The 18,751-nt window shown below is 60.9% G+C and overlaps 1 protein-coding gene across 4 annotated transcripts in view; it reads left to right on the top strand.

The window, feature by feature from the left end:
* Positions 1 to 18,751, top strand: part of NHSL3 (NHS like 3) — a 50,876-nt gene that overhangs the window by 25,206 nt on the left and 6,919 nt on the right. For 3 of the 4 annotated variants that reach the window (XM_019498841.2, XM_019498840.2, XM_014611134.3), the window contains exons 2-5: positions 15,830 to 15,985; positions 16,724 to 16,779; positions 17,580 to 17,700; positions 18,458 to 18,574. In XM_019498841.2, coding sequence (XP_019354386.2) covers positions 15,830 to 15,985; positions 16,724 to 16,779; positions 17,580 to 17,700; positions 18,458 to 18,574 — 450 coding nt within the window. Of the gene's footprint in view, positions 1 to 10,889; positions 11,132 to 15,829; positions 15,986 to 16,723; positions 16,780 to 17,579; positions 17,701 to 18,457; positions 18,575 to 18,751 lie in introns of those variants that run through there. The other variant, XM_014611135.3, reaches the window with a different exon arrangement.

Below are 18,751 nucleotides of genomic sequence, written 5' to 3'. Positions count from 1 at the left end.
CGTTTCTGCTCCTCTTGGGTCTCAGATCAGTGACGCTTGCTCTCTGCAAGGGCTGGGCAGGGATGGGATTGTTCTCTGCAAATGCATTAGGGCAGTAAACACCTGGGAGTGGGGGGAGAGCGATTGGAGCTGAAGAGCAGCCTTGGCACAAGAACAAATGGGCCCAACCGGCCATGAATAAATTTAGGTTGGGAATAAGAAGCAGATTTGGAGCCCTTGGGCAGGGAGGTTCCAGCCGGAGCCATGGGGAGCAGAGGGCTTGGCTAATCTTTAAGGTGGAGCCACATCAGGTCACTGTGGGATGTGGTGCCTGCAACAACAGAGGCCTGGGGGGGCCTCCCAGACCTGTGACCCCTGTTGCTGGAGGGGCTTTGAGCTGGAAGTGTGAAAGGGGGCGCTCCACCCATCCACCACCAACCTTGGCCCCCTCTCCTGGTGCGTGTCGGGGGGGGGGGGGGGATCCAACACCTGGTTCCAGATGCCAGGTCCCTGGGCACAGAATATGGGGCTAGCGAGAGACGTGGGGACACGGCAGCTGGGAAAGTCCCACACACTCCCGCTGGATTCTCCCGTGTCCGCAGCAGTGCACGGGGGGCAGCCTGCTCCTCTTCTGGTGCCTTGATGCTGCAGGGATGGGTGGGATGGGGTTGGCAGGGTGAGGATCACAGAGCCCCAGTCCCTTCCTCGGGCCACAAGGCCCGGGTGATGTGGCATAGGGGGCATGGCAGGAGCAGGGGAGGGAGGGAGGAAGCGGGAGAGGGAAGGGCATCGGACAGTAGGTGCCGAGAACACATGGAGCGAGTTCTGTTTGTTCTCTGCCCGCGGCTCCATGGCAACCGATCAGAGGCCACAAAGCGAAAGAATTTGCATTGTGTTGCTTCAGCATTTTGCTGAGCGCACGGCAGGGATCAATAGGCGGGGGGCAGGGTGCGCTTGGGAGCAGCGCGGGGAAGCCCGGGAGCAGGCCGAGCTGCTGCAGGGGCCAAGCAGCCTCTAGGGCTGGGATTCAGCTGGTTTGGGGGGTCCCAGGAGAGCAGAGGGTGACTCCCCTCTCCTTAGGGTGTTACCTTCTCAGGCCATGCTGAGTCAGGGAGTTCCCCCGCCTTCATCTGGGGGCAGGGGATGGATTAGGGCTTCAGTTCCTAGACTGACCAGTGATCGCTGCTAGCTGAACCAGTAGCCAAAGCAGTCAGAAGAGCTCTTCCCTTTGAGATTAAATATCTACCTCGCTGCCCCACCTGCCCTGCATCTGCCATGCCCATCTTCAGCATCTTTGGGTCAGGCTCGTCCTATTCCTTTGGGAGCGGAGTGTGTTCAGGGCTGGAGGCAACATTTCCATCTTCTCTTGCCCCTAAAAGTGCCTGAACTGCCACAGCTGGACCCTCCAGCTGCTACAGCCGGACTCTGCTCCCTCTGTGGCACATCTGTAGCTGCAGGAGGGGGCTGCAGCCTGGTGCTGAGCACTGCTTGTTCTGCCAGGGAAGGTCCAAATTCAGCCCCCAGGACGTATAGCAGCTGGTCCTTGCTTTGGGACCTTCCTTCTGCAAACTGGTTTCCTTCTGGTGTCTCTCTCCCCTCCTGCTTTACTGGTTCTTGTGTCAACCTGCAGCTCAGCCCAGGTCTGCGGCGCTCTCCGGGGAGCTGTGCCTATGCTCAGTGTGGGGCAGCTCAGGCCCAGGCAGGCTCCTGTTTCTCTGTCTGGGGAGGAAGCAGCTGAGGCATGTACATCTACAGCCATATCCAGTGCCTCCATCCAGGAGCAGCTGCATCCTCTCTGATCCCCCCCCCCGGTGGAAAGGCACCCCCCAAGGGCAGGGAAGGGTGAGCAGAAGAGTTGGGCAGCCCCTGCGGGAGGCTGCTCATGCAGAAGCTCTGGATTCTCCCCGTTCCCTGTGGGAACAGGACGCGGGCCATCACTAGGGGTTGTTCCTGGGGCTGCTTTGTCTGCCCTGCTTCCGCCATCCCTTGTAAGGTGAGCCAGCTCTCCCCCACCTGATGCGCACAGCCTGTTTGCTGTGGGACACTGTGTTCCTGGAAGCTAGCACCACCCCAGGCAGGCGCCACACTGGTGGCCATTTTCAAGCTGGTACAACCCCATATGTCTACATGGAAACACCCACACCCTGCTCCTACCCCTCACTGTCTGTACCTGGGTAGGAGCTGTGCCCACTAGGCACCGAGATGGGTCCCAGCCTGGGTTGTATTGCACCTTAAACAGAGCTGCCTTGGGAAGGGCCGTCACCGCCCTTGAACTCTACAGAGACTGCGGCTCTTTATCTTGTCCTTATCAGGATGGACCCGCCAGGCACTCGCTGACTCAGGGGAGTGGAACGTGGCTCCAGGCCAAACTCCATCCGGTGGGAACAGGATGGCAAATGAAGCCGGCCGGCATCTGGGAGCCTGTAGGCACTGGCGCAGGGTCCAGGGTTCACTTTGCTTCCCTCTTGGCACCTGTTATGCCTGAGGTTTCCTCAGAAGCAGAGCACAGCCATGTGTCAACAGCAGCTAGTCATCCCCCAAAGCCAGTTGGAGCCACCCCTACACCGTTGGGACACTGTCATGAGCCACGCAGGATGCCAGCAGCTGGGAGCATTGTGTTTGGAGAAGACGGTGGCCATAACCAGCCTGGTTCCCAGCAGAGAGTCATGGAAACCCCCGTCGTGCCTGCCACTAACTTCCCCCTTCATCAGCGGCCTCCTTGGAGAAGAGGATGGATCATGGAGATTCAACCATTTCTTGCCCCTTGCGGGTGGCTGAGGTTTGGCCTTGCCCCTTGGACTGGCTGGGAGAATTCTCTCTGGGGGCTGCTGGCACAGCCCCCTCCCAGCTCTGCAGCCATTTCACAGGAACCGTCGTAGCAAGGAGCTACCTGTACTGGGAGGCGGGGTGGGGACTGTCTTCTCGGGATCTGGAGGAGTGAGTGGAACCGATAGCCCAGGCTCACAGCCTCCCCTCTTCATGGTGGGGATGCTGAGTGCAGCCCTTTGGCTGGCCTTTCCAAGGAGCCTGGCTGCCCAGTGGCATGGTGCGATGCTGGGGGGTCCAACCCTTCTCCAGCTTTGGAAGAAAGTGCGTGGTGTCTCCTAGGTCAGAGCTCTGAGCTGGGTCAAGGAGACCCAGGTGTGTACTGGCTCCTGTTGTCTCCCACTTTGAGTGACTTATCCACAAACCTTTGATCCTCTCTGGCCAGCTCCAGGCGCTAGGCCAGCCGTGTGAACAAGCCACCACTTGGTAAGAGAAGATCCGACCCAGTTTGGTGTGCCTTTTGGGAGAGGAGGTGCAGGGACTCTTCATGTAACCGTTTCACTCGGCATGTCCGGTGCTCCATGTCACAAGGTTGTGTGGACCCTGTGGTTCCCAGCACTTGTTTTCTCTGCTCTCATTCCCACTGCCAGCTGGTTCCCTGTGGAGGAGTGGGCAGAAACAAGCCCATTCCCTGATGCCCTGAGCGCAGAGGGACACCAGACTGGTGCCTGGCTGGAGGACATGGTGCAGGCACTGCCTATCTCTTCTTTCCATCAGTGCTTCCAACCCAACCAGCTCCCCACCTTGCTCTCTGCAAAGTCCATCCCTTCCCAAGCACCTGGGGGGACATGTTTAATGACTATACAGCACAGGACACACATGATGAGAAGTGGTTGCGGGAGCACACACGTGATGGAGAGAGCAGGGTGCCTGTACAAAAGGGTCAGCTGCAGGGTGCTGCCTCCATGTCGGGCACATATGCCATGCTGCCTGTAATCAGCCTCCGTCCCCACGTGGACTGTAGGAGAGAATCCAGTCACCGAGTTATGACAGGCATAGCGAAGTGCATTAATTTCCCTTGAGCACTGAGTGTGCTTGTGTATGTGTTTGTGTGAGATGGCTTCACAAGCAGCCGGCTGCTGCAGGGGGAAGCACAGCAGTGATTTTACAGTGCCCTGCAGCCCCCTGCAAGCTTAGGACAGGAAGTGAAGACCACTGCCTCTAACTGAACCTGGAACAGGAATGTAGCCAGGCCTCCAGCTGGCTGAGCAAACACTCGCCTGGAATAAAAATTGGATGGGATCTCCAAAACTCCTGGAGTAATGGCCTGGCCGGTCCCTCCAGCCTCGTGGTGCCCTGTGGCCCTAGGCTGGTGCATGGAGGCAGGACAGACTCAGCCTGCCAACTCGCTGACTTGCCCTGATGCCTCAGGTTTGTCTGGGCCCTGACCTGAGCTGACCCTGTCTTGCTTTGAACAAGATCATGGTCAGCAAGCCACCTCCTCCTAGCCCCTACCTGCAGAGCTCTGCCTGGGTCCTTCCTGCCTGGGTCTGGCTCCAGGGCAGGGGGAGTCTGTATTTACCTTAAAACCTGCTAGACAGCTTTTCTCAGGAGGGCAGACAGGGCCCAGTGCACAGGGGTGGGGATTCAGTGAAATTGGAATGGGGCTGGGGTTTCACTAGTGCTGGGACGGATGCACTCAGCTGCTCTTCAGTCCAAGGCTGGAGGAACATGGAAGGGGGCTCCTAAGTCTGAGAGGTTGTTCCTTAGAGGACTCTGCCCTCCCTGGGGCACTGATCTGGAATTCAGCTGTGCCATCGCCTCAGCCTAGGCCAGGCCCTGGCATAGCCATTCTGCAGCCCCGTGGTCCTGGCTGGAGTGTGAACCCCTTAACTTCCCCCATGTGGAGGCCTTGGGGTGGTCGAGGCTGTTTGTGCTCATTGCTGCCTGGTCCCAGGCTGCGTGCCATGAACTCACAGAGCTCAGACACGTGGCAGAGTGAGACTCGGGGTGGCGAGGCCTCGTGGTGAGAGCCTGCAAGTGGCTGTAGGACACCTGTGCTTTGCAGCCTGTTGCGTGACCTTGGGCAGGTCGTTCAGCATCTTTGTGCCCCTGCCTGTCTCTGTCTCACTCTGTAAATCGGGGAACAATTTCTAATGACATCTCAAGGCTGTTACAAGGGCTAAGCCATTCCTATTTGCCCAGCTCAATCCCTCGTTATTAGCAAAGGGCTTTCAGAGCCAGAGGAGGAGGGGTGCTAGGCATTGCTGTGCATTGAGATCGGGGTACTCGTGGTTAGCGCTGGGCTGGAAGGATCACCAGCTAGGGCCGGCCGGATTCCCCTCTTATGAACTAGGATGGGACAGCAAAGTGTGTTCCCTTCTCTGATGGCAGCTGGTACAAGTCGGCGCTGGAGACAGCCGGCTGGACTGGATGGGCTGCCGGGCTGTTCCATTCGCTGCTCCAACTTGCATCGAGACTTCTCCTTCCGCAGCTATGCCTGGTTACGCTCTACCAGTCTGTAGCTTTCCATAAGTGCAGAGGGATCCACGTAGAGAATCAGAGTAGCTAGGCTGTTTGTCCCCTTGTGCCAGGGTTGGGACCTGGCATTTTGCAATAGCTTTATTTTCCCCTCTGTGTGGGATCCTTGTTGCAGTTAGGAATGGGCATATGGACTGACTCTGTTTGGAGGAGTGTTTTCCTGGGCCTCGCTCACTCAGCCCAGCAAAGACTTTGTGCCAGGAAAATAGCAGGGTGGGGAAGGGGTTGCCAAGAGTTGGTGTGACTGCATGGGGTACCCTCTCCACAGCCCCTGGCAATATTATTGCACTCCTCAGATGGCCCTGCTGTGTGCCAGGAGGATGGAAATTCACGTAGGGACTTGCCAGACGAGGCCTTGGATGCTGGACAAGCTCCTTCATCAAACAGAAGAGTGCTTAAAAACACTATTGTTTATCACCCGAATCCCGATTCGCACTGGAGAACCTGGAGCCAAACCCTGGGTTCCTTCCACGCTTTTACCCCATTTATCCCCTCTGGAGAGGCTGAACATTAAAATAGGCTCCGTCGCTTCCCGGTGGAGTCGCAGGGAGCAGAGTGCTTGGCACCACTGCACAAGGCTGTAGGTGTCTCAAGCTGAGGTCCTCCAAAGTAGCAGCTGTTTCTGAAAGCATAGGCCTTGGGACCAGATTTGGCAAGGGAGCGTGGTGTTGCGCTCCCACGTTACAGCAGGTAGCAGGCACCTCTGTCTGTTCAGAGCCCAGCCCTACATGCCTGGCTAGGGGTCACACTACTGGCTTGCAAGGACCCAGGGCTGAGGAGGGCCTGCTGTCTGCTCCACCCTTCTGTCGGCATCCCAGTGAGAGCTGTGGCAACCTCTGCAAGCAGATGCTCGCCCTGGTGTGCACTGCGTGTGCCACAGACAGCTAGGCATGTGCCGCACGTGGAAGGGAAGCGGGGCAGGCAGAAGAGCAAAGGTCTCCCAGGCAAGGCCCTGGCACTGCTGTGGGGCAGGGCAGGTGTGGCACCGTGGGCAGGTAGGTCACCCTGGCAGAGACAGTGTGCCCAGGTGAAAGGTGAACACGTTGGGGCTCATTATACAGAAACAGCGCCCTTCCACCCCATCAGAGGAAGAATCCTGTCTGGGCAGCTGGCACAACCCAAGCCACCCGACTGGTTGTGGAGCTGGCTCTGGGGGAGGCACAGCGCCAGGACCTTAATCCTTCTACAGCATTGGCTCCACCTCTGCCACCTATGCCATGCCTAGGAGTCAGGGAGCTGGCACTGGCAGGCAGAGCTTGGAGCATTTTGGCGGTGGTGGATGTGTACAGGCTGCGAAGGGCTCTGGGACCTCGACCGCCAAGTGGTGTCCACAGGAGGACTTACTTGTCTGGGGCTTTCCATGCTCAGAGCAATGTTTGCAAACCTCAGCTAGCTCTGCCCCTCCTCAGGGCTGAGCTGCAGGCAGCCTGCATGAGGGCGAGGGAGCTGGGCTCTAGGGGTGGGGTGCAGCTGCTCTCCCCACTGGGCATGTGGGCCTATTGCCTGGCCACACACAAGCACATCTGGCCCTTGCTGGCTCGTGCCCCAGCGTGCTGTGAGTGTGTGTGAGCACCAGCCCGCAGGGCTCTTGGCGAGGCTCCGCCTCGGGTGCTGGTGAAGCCCACATGCTCCTGCTTGCTTGGGTGGGGGCATTCAGCACCTCGCAGCCTACACTGGGTCTGGCTGTGCTAGGACTGGAGAAGGAGGTGTGGGGCTGGGGGAGGGCACACGGGTGTTGTATGAGGCCCTGAGAGCCCCCTGGACTGTGCACTGCAGAGAGGAGGGCTTTCTCCTCTCCATTCCCAGGCGCCAGCAGCTCCCCTCCCTCTCTGGCCAACCCCCAGCTCTGCCCCTCCTCTTCATTCCTCTCCTGTGAGTCAGTGGTGGTGGAAGGGGGCTGCGGGGAGCTGGGTGTTCCCTGCCTCCTGGATGGTTTGCAGAGGCAGAAGACAAGTTGGGGCATTGCTGTGGAGACTGAGCTGGATGTTTGCAGGCTGAGCAGAGCACAGGCAGATGGGGCCTGGGGCTGGGGGGAAGCCATAGAGCCCGGGGCTACTTGGCTGAGGCAGGGCCAGGGCTGGCAGCTCCCTCTCCTGTTCCAGACCAGCCAGCAACCGCTCCCATCTGGGATCCTCCTCCCATGTAGCTCTGCTGGCACCCTCCCTTCTGCCTGGCTGTTCAGCCACATCCCCCTGTCCTGATTGCAGCCCCCCATCCCTTCCGCTCTGCTGTTACCAGGATGGTGCATTGTGCACAGCTGGGAACATCTGGTTCTGTCTTGGCTCGACATGGGACTCTCTTGCCTTGTGCCCCACAGTGTTCAGCTGACTTCCTCTGAGCTGTAAGGTTGTTGGTTGTAGCCATGTTGGTTTAAGGACATAGGCGTTCCACACATGAGCATCTGATTTAAAGTAGGAGACCTTCCAGGCCGAACCCCAGAGCCCGTCTCATCCTCTGCTCTTGGTGTTTGCATGAAGTAGAGGCTCAAGGAAAGCGTTCCCTGGCCTGGAGTGGGAAGGCCCCGGCCTGCTTTCCTTTCAGCTCTTCTTCCTGGTCCCGTCTCTAAGGTTGCCCAGCTGGGTATTTTGGAGCAGGCTGGCCCAGGAGCCCTTCCTGTAAGTCTTGCTTGTGGTGCGTGTTCATCAAGTGTGCTGGCAGGTCTGTGCCCAGAGATGGTGTGTGCATGTGCTTGTGTGTGCATTTGTGACCACCAGGTCAGAGGGGAGCTAAATAGCAGCCTGTCCTCTGAGTGTCCTGGCAGCTCTTGGATGAGGAGGAAACCCATATTTCTGACCCTCTGCTATCACGAGGGGCCACTTGGATAAGCTGACAAGGGCCAGGGTGTTGGCTGTACCCAGGTTACAGCATGGGTAACTGTCTCCTGCCATTGCAGTTTCAAGTGGGTGCAGTCCAGTGCTCTGCTCAGGCTCCCAGCCCAGCAAAAGTGGGGAGGCTCCAGTGGCTTCAGCTTCAAGACGGGGTGGGTCTGGGGATAGAGCAGTTCTGTTCTCCTGCAGCAGGGCCGTATCCCCAGCACCCCAAAGTGGCATGTGCTGTGTGGTGCCGATACCCTGGGCTGCAGCTGTTTCAACATCTGCTGTTTCAAGAAAGTGCTGCTCCCATCATTTTGGAGGATCTTGCTTTCAACCCGGACTGTGGAAACAGCTGGGCCCCCTGGCCGCAGCCCCCTCCAGGCAGGTGTCTGTGCAGTGGCCGCCAGCCCTTCTCACGCTGCAGCACTTCTGTGGGAGCAGGCTGGGCGTGCGGCAGCCTTGCTACCCTGCTCAGCTCCAGCGATGCTTATGAGAGGAACCGTGGGGCAAGGAGGTGGTGTCTGTGGGGTGCTTGTGGTTGTTGGTGTTTCAGGGGCAAGTACTGTCTGCTTCCTCGAGCTCCAGAGTTAAGGGAGGGCTGGCGGGATGCTCACCACAGGCTGGGCCATCTCTGCCTGCCTGCGCCTCTTGGGTACCGAGTTTCCAGCTGTAGCCAAAGGAGCTGGGAAACCCCTGTCCCATTGGAGGTGTCACACAGGCTGGAGCGGGCTTTGGGACTCGGAAGCAGTCCAGGTTGCAAACAGGGTGGTCCTGTGTATGAAGGAGCCGGTGAGTGTGGGGGGTCTGCTCTCCTGGCTGGTGCAGTCTCCCAGTTGGTGTACTGGTGGAGCTCAGGGCAAGGGCAGGAGCAGCTTGTGTGCTGCCCCTCTTGTTCCTGGCCTGGGGGCAGACACCAGTCCCATCTGGCAGTGCAGAGGAATCCCCCCAGAGCATCTGCCCGCGATCCCTGCACAGACGGCTGCGGTTGGCCGTGCCCCAGGGGATGCAGCGCCCACATGCCAGGACTCTACAAGCCAAGCCTCGGAGCGGGCACTGGGGTGGAGTCCCGTGGTGGGGTCCAGGGCTGTACATGAAGGAGCAGGGGGGGCCCTTGGCTCCCTACCTCCCACCCCCTCCCTTCAGCGCTGTCTGGTCCCAGCTGCCCGCTGTCCCTGGGCTTTGTGCAGGCCTGGGGTGGCAGCCGGGTGTGTGAGGGAGGGCCCTTCTGTCTCCAGCGCTGCAGCTGCAGGCAACCCCCTGCAATGTTCCTGGGGGTTGTTCAAAGGCCCAGGCCTGCCGCATGCCAGATGGCGCTGGCCTGCCCTGCCCGGGGAATCTGCTCACCAAGAGCCCTGATGAATATTCAGCAGCAAGAGCGAGAGAGGTTCAGCTCCCCACCAGAGCAGGGGGAGGGGAGGGCACTGCCCCTGGTCTACAGGACGCTCAGTTACCCCGGCGGGATGGGAGGGAGCAGCACAGCCCAGGATGTGGGCTCAGGCCCGAGCGATCTTGGCACCAGCAGCGCCGAGACTGGGGGGCTTGCACATCTGTGGGGTACACGGGCATCCGTCGGCGAGGGCTGTGTGGGCTGCACGGACTCCTGGGTTTTAGCCTCGGCTCGGCCACAGGGCTGCTGTGTCATCCAAGCTCCTCACTCCCCTTCTCATCTCAGCTCCCTCCTTCACCAGGCTGAGATGCGCCTGAGCTGCCTCCCAAGATGAGATGCAAGGCTTGAGCCAGACCTGCCCTCTCAGCGTTTGCTGCAAGTTCTTTTAGTGCCCTGGGAAGGCCGCCGTGCCTCACCCCAGCCAGCTGTGGCGTGGCCAGCCCAGCCAGCGGTTGTATGCTGTGCTTCCAAGGGTGGAGGCTCCGTGACCTCTCCCGGTACCGAACCATCCTCTGGGAGAGACTGTTTTTCCCACCCAAGTCTCGGTGCAATGCAAGGCCGTGGCTGCTGGTCCCATCCCCGGCAGGCACAGGGAACAGCTGATCACCCTCCTCTTTTGTAACAGCACTTCTGGTATTCAAAGAGTGATCAAATCCCCCCTCCGTCTTCTCCTCTCCCCGCCTGCCCTCAGAGGCCATGTTTCCCAGACCTGGATGACCCTCACAGAGCCATGTGCATGAAGAGACACAGGTCAGTGCCAATGGCTTGTCCAGGGCATCACCTTGGGGCCCAAAGGGAGCAGGAGTAAGGGTGGGGGGCAGTCCGTGATTCCCTCCCCACCCAGGGCTCTCTTGGCTTTTGACCCCGCAGGCAGGCCAGCTTCTTAGCAGTGGGAAGACCCTTGCTGCCCTGGGCACCAGGGTGGCAAATTTTGCTACCAGCTGCCAGCGCCTAGAGCAGATGGGTCTCCAGGGATCCCCAGGGAGAGGGGCTGGCTTGGGGCAAGGGCAGGATCGTGCCCTTGGGGCTGCCCGGCTCTGGCCAGCTGCTCAGGAGTCCGATCTCTGGATGGTGCTGCTGTGTGGTGGGGGTAAGGTGGAGCTGGGAACGGTCTGCCAGCCCCATGGTGCTCTGGATGTAGCAGCTGTGCCTGGGGCAGCCCCAGGGCCTGGTGGGAGGGGAGGGAGGAGGGCAGAGGAGGGGCTGCTTTTCTTTTGCTGTGAATGAGCAGTTCTGGTGAAACAGCTGGGGGCTGGCAGGCACTCCCCTCCCGGCCTCCACGGAGAGGCAGAGACCCCCGCCTCCGCCTCCCTCTCTGCCCTTGAGTTCGCAGTCCTCCGCCCTGCTCTCCCTCTTCGCTGCACGGGAGCTGCCGCGGTGCCGGCAGCCGCTCTGCGCGCCTGGGTCTGTGCATCCTCCTGCCGGGACCCAAGCCACAGATGAGTGGGAAAGCGAGAGGCAGCAGAAGGTGCTCGGGATCCTGAATGCTGGCAGGCAGCTGGATAAAGGCAGTGGTCTCTGTGCTCCAGGGCAGCCCGGCTGGGCCCCCAGGCAGGACTCTCCAGGGGAGCTCCCCACACTGCAGGGATGGTGGTTTTCCTTGGGAGGAACCTCCCCTCTCTCCTAGCTCTCTTTAAGAAGAAAGGTGAGTGCAGGCGTCCTTAAACAACCTCTGTTGCTGGAGATCTCCAAGCGCTCCTGGCCCCCACGCCATCGGGACTCCCACCAGCTGCTGGGGGCATGGCTGGAGCTGGCTGCTTGGCATGCGGAGGACCCCAGCTCTCACTGCTGCCTTGCAAGGTTGGGCAGGGAAAGGTCACCCTGGCACTAGCCTCGCTCGTTAGGAAGTTAATGGAATAAATCACAGCTGATGCTTGCCTGGCGGAGGCAGGGTAGCGGAGTAGGCTGAGATTCACTTGACATGGCAGCAGCAAGCGGCCGGGTGGGAGCCTGGGGTCTTTGTGGTCTTGTTTTGGGAGCGGGGGGCATCTTGGATGAAGCCTGCGTGCATGCGTCTCCCATCAGCCAGGTCTCCTGGGGGTTGTGGGCTTGGGCCCGGCGCGGCTGGGATGCTCGGGGTTGGATCGGTGACCAGGGAAGACAATCTCTCTTTCTATGCGGCTTAGCAGGGCGGAATCCTCTCCATTGTCCTGTGTCCTTTCCCTATTGTGCGGTGCTGGGCGCTGCAGCCGTTCAGCAGCCTGCTTTTTAATCCGGGTGCGAATGCCGGGGGGGAGGTCTGGGGGCAGGTGGGGGCTGCTCCAGTGCTCTGGGGCTCAGCCACGGCGTGTGCATTGCCTGCAGCCTCGGACTGGTGGCTCGCTCTGCAGACCCCAGGAAGATGGGTGGTATCCGCGTCTGCAGTGGTGCTGCAGCCTCTGCCAGCTGCTTCCCCTCCCTTCCCCACCACAAAGTGTTATTCTCTCCACTGCAGCAGGGCTGGGGGATGAGCTGAGCTGAGCTTGGGCTGGCCGGAGATATCCCCCGGGAGGGGAACCACTTGCCTCCCCCCTGACCTGAGAGCCATGAGCCTCTCTGGACAGGTCCTGTAGCACAGAACGGGGGGCTGGGGCAGCTGGTGAGAGCTGTCTGTGGGAACCTCCAGCTGCTGAGCAGCTGTTTGGTGGTGACCGATGGGAAACCAGGGACCCCTGTGGGGACAGCTGTGGCTTCACCAGGCAGGGGGAGGGTGTGTGGCCTAACAGCACGGGTGGCTGTGAGCAAGGAGAGCTGCTGCCTCTGTAGCTCAGGTCCCCTCTCCAGAGTGCTCCTGGGCTGCTGGTAACATCCTGGTGTGCCTCAGTTTCCACAGCTGGGAAATGGGTTTACGGTACCCCTGCCTCTAGTGTTGTGGCTGGGTTAATTCATGGCTTGTGAGGGCCTGGCAGGAGGTGTGATCAGAGGGATGTGAATGCCCAGGAGGGAGGAGGGAGCCTGACTTATTGTCTTGTTTTAGGCTCCCACCTCCCCCTGCCCCCCGGTGTGCTTACCACGCTCCCCTGCTGTCACCAGCCCCTGCCAGTGCTGTCTGATTCCCTGACCAAGATGCTGGGAGCTGCCTGGTCTTGGAGACTGCAGCCGCTGGCTTGTTGTCTGGGTGGCGGGGAGGAAACCTCCACAGCATTAGCAGCACTTAAAAACCTCTCTGTGCCATATCGATTCGCCACGGAGCTGAGAGCCCAGAGGAGCCTTGAGTCAGCATCTGGAGGGCTTCAGTGCGCTTAGGAGAGAAGTGGGTTGAAGAGTACGGGCTGTGAATTAGTCCAGACTCCTGTCCTGCCTCTGGCTGTGTGTCCTTACATCAGCTCATAAGGGTCAGCCGCCTGATTTCTGGCACAGCGCAAGCCATGGCTGTCTGCCACTGGCTGTCCTCGTATTGTGCTTATTGACTAAAGTGCATGTCCCTGGGGGTGCTGTGAAGTCCTGGCACTCTCTGTGCCCGGGGGGGGTTGGATTGGAGAGTGGTCGAAGGCCTGATGTGCTGTGCAAGCATGAAGGGCGATGGGGATCTCCCTTTGAACCATGCTGGGGTGAAAGCTGGGCCTGGAGAGAAGCCCCCAAAGCTCGGGGAGGAGCTGCCAGGCTGAAGGAGTGGGACCTTGGGCACAGTTTGCTCTGGGCTGGGAAGCAGGGATCCGTGCTGAGTGTGGGTGCCAGCCAGGCCCCCCAGCCTGATCACTCATTGCTCCCAGCTGCTGGTGTTGACATCAACTCTTTTCCTCCTCTGTCAACTCCCAGGCACTGGAGGGGCTGGTAGAGGCCTGCTCACGGCACCCTTAGGGCCCTGCTTCTTCCTTGCAGCTGGTCAGTGGGGAGGAGGGATGGCAGCTGGGGTCCAGCAGGGATACCCAGGGCCTTGTCTGCACATGCGTTGAGCCGCTGTAGCTGTCCTGGCACAGCCTTGGTGTGACGCAAGACGAGCTCTGTGGTGGGGGTGCAGCTCTGCTTGTCCGAGGCTGAACAATCTGGGGTAACATATGGGGAGGGCTGCCAGGGGATGGAGCTATGTTACCCCAGCTCATTGCATCCACCCCGGGGCTGCCACGAACAGGTTCTCTTGCGCTGGCGTGGTTGTGCTGCTACAACATCTCCAAGCCAAGCAGGTTTAGCGTGCAGCAGCCAGTGCAGGGGACTGGGCTCTCCCCTGCATGGACACACTGTGATGCTAGCAAGTCACTTCCTGCTGAGCCTCGGTTTCCCCATCTGTGATGTGGGAGAGTCGTCTTGTAATCAATCTGTGGGGTCCGGCCTCCCACACTGATCCCCGCAGCCCCTGCAGCCCTCCCCAGAGGCGGCAGGGACAGAGCCTGCATCCATCCTCAGGCTCCTGCCTCTGCCGGGAAAATCTCCCTCTGTCCCCAGCCCTGTAGGGCCCATGACACACAGCTTTGATTCCACCCAAAGGTGCCTGGTGTTCCTGCCCCATGCTGCTAGCTTGTTCCAGGCTGAGCCTGCCCCATGGCATGGAGGGGAGCTGGGAGCCTGAACTGGCCTATGTGGCATGGTGATCAGGGAGAGCTTTGCTGTTTATTGCTGGGCTCTTGGGCACCTGGGCTCGGGGCTGCTCTGACACAGCAGTGCTGTTATTAGGGACAGGCTTAATGGCATGGGGTGCCCTCCACTCCCTTTGGCTTCATCCCCCTGCTCCTGCAGCTCCAGCTGTCTGGGAGGAGGCTGGCGCCCAGGCCTCACTGCCTGCTGGCCTTGGCAGGTGGGGCCTGTCCCTTTAAGCGGCGTTTGGGTGGTGTGCAAGGTGCACAGATCGTTCTGGTATCAGTCATGCGATACGCCCTGGGGAACTCTCGCTTGTTCAGTGCATTCACGTTTAAAGGCACAGGATCTGCTTCCAAATGGAGCCGAGCCGGCCCCGTGGCTCGGGGGAAGGGGGTGGGTCACCCCGGCCAGCGCGGGCTGCAAGCGGAGCCGCCGGTGAAAGGCGCCTGTGTAATGGATACGGCCGGGTGGGAGCCCTGCACACGCCTAGCTAGCGGCTGCGTCCTGCCGAGCGTCCTCCTGATCCGTGCCCATGGGAGATGGGCCTGCCGGGAACGGGTCGGGGACGCTGGAGCAGGGGGAGGGCGTCGGGCAGGGAGGCCTCTCCTTGCTCCTGATCTGATTCTTTTTGCAGCGTGTGTGTTTAAATGCACAGTTTGCACAGGTTGGGCAGGATCCTTCTCCCCTCCCTCTTTGCACACGCGTGCTTGGTCCTGGGGAATCCTGCCTCCCATGTACGTACTCAGCCCTGTTCAGGCTTGTCCCTGCCCCACCCTGCCAGCCTGGTGCACGTTTTCTGCTCTGACCCAGGCCAGGCGGTGTCTGAGCCGACCCCTGCCTGGAGCAGGGAGGAAGGGAGTGGAGAGGAGGGACGGGGGCAGAGCCCTGGCGCAGCTGCGGGCAGGACCAGGATTCCAGGCCAGGGTTTGCCTGCAATTGGTGCAGGTGCGGTGCATTGGGTAACAGGACCAGGCTCCCTGCCCTCCCTTTGGCTCTGGTCACGGGGTAGAAGCACGTGGTGCCTGGGCTGGATTTCTGGGCTCCCTGCCTCAGGCTCTGGGCGTCGCAGCCCCCCTGGGAGGGGGAGCCCACAGGGGCTGCTCCCAAGTCTGCCTCTCAGACCAGGAGGCAGTCTGCCATCTCCCGCTATGCTGAGTTCAGGCCTGCACAGCCCAGAGGGACAGTGGGCCTTTGCCCAGTGCTGGGGGAGTGGAGAGGGCTTAATTTCCTACTCTGTTGTAGGCTCCAAGCAGGCAACGCGCTGGTTCTCCCCGGGCCGTGTTCCCCATGCCCCTGGGGCTTGAGATGGTGCAGCCCGACGTGATTGGGTGGCTGCAGCTGGGTGCCAGGAGGGCTCAGGGCTGTGCTCTGCTCTGTTGCACCCACGTACAGCAGGAGTCATGGGCATCTCAGGCTGGCAGGTGCAGGATGGGTGTAGAGCGTGTGGAGCTCAGTGCCCCATGACAGGGGAGTGTGCACCAGCTGCTGCCTCTGCACAAGGTCCTTGTGACCTCTGCTGTCCCCAGTTGCAGGCTGGCTCCTGTCCAGGCCCCTCGCTCCCTGCCCCCTTGCCCAGCCCCGTGATGCCCCCCAGCCGAGCAGCCAGCCAGCCAAGGGAAATTCCCACGGCTTGCAGTGGGACCACGTGCTGGTGCCGAGAGCGGTTCAGTGTTGCATTGAGGCTTGGGTGGCCAAAGGGTACCAGGCCTCTCCCCATCCCAAGCAGGCGGGAGCAGGGAGAGGAGCCGTGCAGATGAGCCTTGAGTGGGGCCTCAGGCTGGAGCTGTCCCTCCCTGTGGGGTGCTGGGCATGGGGGTGCAGCTGGGCTGACTCTCCCTGTTTTTCCCAGGGGCCGCCAAGGCTGAGAACGACAAGCGGCTGAGTGCGCAGTGCCGGACGAGGGCCGAGGGCCCCGACAATGTCTTCTTCCCCAGCAGCCGCCCACCGCACTTGGAAGAGCTTCACAACCAGGCCCAGGCGGGGCTCAAGTCCCTGCAGCATCAAGGTCTGTACCACACCGGGGGACCTGCTTGCCCATCCCCACCCTGCAGCACCCTGCACAGCTCCCTCCCTGCCTGTCGGGGCCTTTCCTTTGCAGGGGCATCGCTGCCTCGTTGTACCCTCTCCCCTGCAGCCTGTGAGCAGCCTCTGCCCCATGCTGCCCTGCAGTGGTTTCTTGCTTTGTGCCCCCTCCCTGCTCTCTGGGGAGGCGGCAGGTGGGAGTAGGGGCTCCACAAGTTGACTCACCACACAGGGGGTTGGAACAGATAGGGCCTCCTGCCCCTGCTTGCGTCCCTGGACACGCATCCAGGGGAAGTGTCCCAAGGGGCTGGCAGGCTGGAGATGATGAGCAGGTGACAGGCAGAGCTGGTTACACCCCTCACCAGTTCCCTTGCTGAGTCTGGTGTGGAAGTGCCGCCAGCCTGCACCTACGCAGCAACCTCTCCCCCTTCCAGACCCGGCTGTGGGCGGGTGGGACGGGGCAGGGGGCCGTATTTGGGGGCCGTGTGGGTGAGCTCTTGCTGTGGCTGGTCAGAGTCCAGTGCCAAGGGGCCGGCAGATGCAGGCAGCACGGGGGGAGGGCTCACAGATCGGTTTGCAAAGATCACCTGCCAGCTGGTGGCACACAGGGAGGCTGGCTGTTGCCCCCAGCTCTGCTCTGCTGAGCGCTGCCCTGCTCCAGCCTAGGCGGCCTCTCACAGCCACTCCCCTAAAGGATTTTTGCCTGTTGTTGCTTTTCTAGAAAAACAGAAGCAGACCAAAGGCACTTGGGACCATGGAGACGCCAACAGCATCCAGGTGAGTGTTGCCATTCCTGCCCCAGGCCTCTCTCAGTGGATCCTCGGGGTGGTCATGCCCCAGCATGGGGGTGCAGGCAGCCCTGGGCAGTGAGCCGCCTGGACGCTGTCCTCCCCATGGCTGTGAAGGCCTGGGAGTCCCGTGGGCAGGCTCTGACAGGTCTCAGCAGCTGGGTGGGGCCTGAATGAGCGGCTGGCTGAGGGTAGCAGCCCTGGGAAGGAAGTGCGGGGGCTCAGAGCCGAGGTGCACGGCCAGGCGCTGGGAGAGGGGCCTGACGGGGGCTTCTCCGCACTGCACAGTTTAGTGGTATGGTTTGTGTGAGCCTGAATGGCCCTGGGAGAGCAGGGTTGCAGGGCTGATGTTGCTGGTGAGAGGCTGGCGTGCACGTGGGCACCCGCCTGGGACTGGGGTCCCCAGTGCCTGGATCATCTCCAGGCTATGGAGGAACTGTGGCTGCGCTGCGAGGGGGGTCTGGACTCCACACTGCGCCAGTTTGGCCCAGCTGTGCAGCGAGTGGTGCCCTCTGGCGTCCTGTCAGGGGAGGACAGCGCTGCTCCCGCTGGACAGTCCCTAGCTCCCGGCTGGACTCTCCTGTCCAGCTTCGCAGAGAGAGGGGTCTGTCTGCTTGCAAGGGCTGACCCAGCACCCTTGGCTGTGGGGGAGTGCCCCACTGTGAGCTGATTTCCAGCAGATGAGGGGCCCATCTAGGAGCAAGGGGCATGGAGGCTGCTTGCTGGGGGAAGGAAGCGGCTCATCTGCTCCAGCCCAGGCCCCCTCTGAATCCACGTTTCCCCCGGCAGTCTTCCCACGTGTCCACGGACGACGATGAGCTCTCGTTGTGCAGCCAGACACAGTCATGCATGACAGACAGCGCCTCGGAGGATGCCCTCTCTGTCCGCTCTGAGATGATCCAGCGGAAAGGTACCATGGCTGGGCAGGGGAGTGGGGTTGGTCTGGCAGCTTGGACCAGCACAGTCCAGCTGAAGGCTGTGGGGATGGGGGCTCGGGGCCACAGAAGATTAGAGGGATTCCAGTGGGGACAGAGGCTGCTGCTGGCTTTAGGACTGCACCCATTGCAGGAGGGGCTGGGGGGGCCGTAGTCATGCCCTGCCAGGCTTTGTTTCCATCCCACCCCATTAGGTCGGGAGACCTCGCCTGCTTCCCACAGCTTTCTTAGCAAAACAGGCCATCCACGGCACCAGTAGGAGGGTCAACCAATCTGAGGTGCCCTGTGGCTAAGGGGCCTAACTCTGGGCCCTTACCTCAGGTACCTTGGAGGAGCCATGGGCACCATCAGTGCCTCCCCGCAACCCTTTCTTCAGCCCCTTGGCCCTGCTCCCATCTCTGTTTCATTTGTTACCCTCAGAGTCACTCGGACCCTAGCCCTGTTCCCCCTGCCCCCACCTACGGGGTGGGTCTTTGGTTCACGGCAGGAAAACTGGGAATCCGATAGACAGACAAGGATGGAAAGAAAGGGTCAGAGCATGCAGTCCTCTGGGCCTCGTGAGCCTAGCTCCCCCACATCCGGCTGGACTCTGCCCTCAGGCAGGAGCTGGGACAGTGCAAGGCCAGCACCACGGCGGGGGGGAGGGTGACGTCTGTCCTGGGTGGACCATGCACCCCTGTCTTGTCCCTGCTCACAGGCTCAGGACCTTATTTGACTCTGGTTGAATTCCAGGTTCCACCTTCCGGCCTCATGACTCCTTTCCAAAGTCCTCGGAGAAGGCCGGGAAGAGGAGGAAGGAGAGGAGGACGACCGTGCTGGGCATCCCCCACCATGTCCAGAAGGAGCTCGGTAAGCGGGGGCAGGGGAATGGGCCTCACTGCCTGGAGCAGCTCCCTTCCCGAGGAGACAAAGCTCCCTCCCTACGGAGAACCCAGCCCCGGGCTGCAGGTGGGGCTCTGCCACCTCCCTGTAGCAACGCAGCCTCTGTGGGGGCAAGAGCTGAGCCCTGCCCAGCCCATTGGCTCT

Source organism: Alligator mississippiensis, chromosome 6 (genome assembly GCF_030867095.1).
Source record: "Alligator mississippiensis isolate rAllMis1 chromosome 6, rAllMis1, whole genome shotgun sequence".
Lineage (NCBI taxonomy): Eukaryota > Metazoa > Chordata > Crocodylia > Alligatoridae > Alligator > Alligator mississippiensis.
The sequence above is the reverse complement of the archived record's forward strand: the minus strand, read 5'-3'. Positions and strand labels throughout refer to the sequence as shown.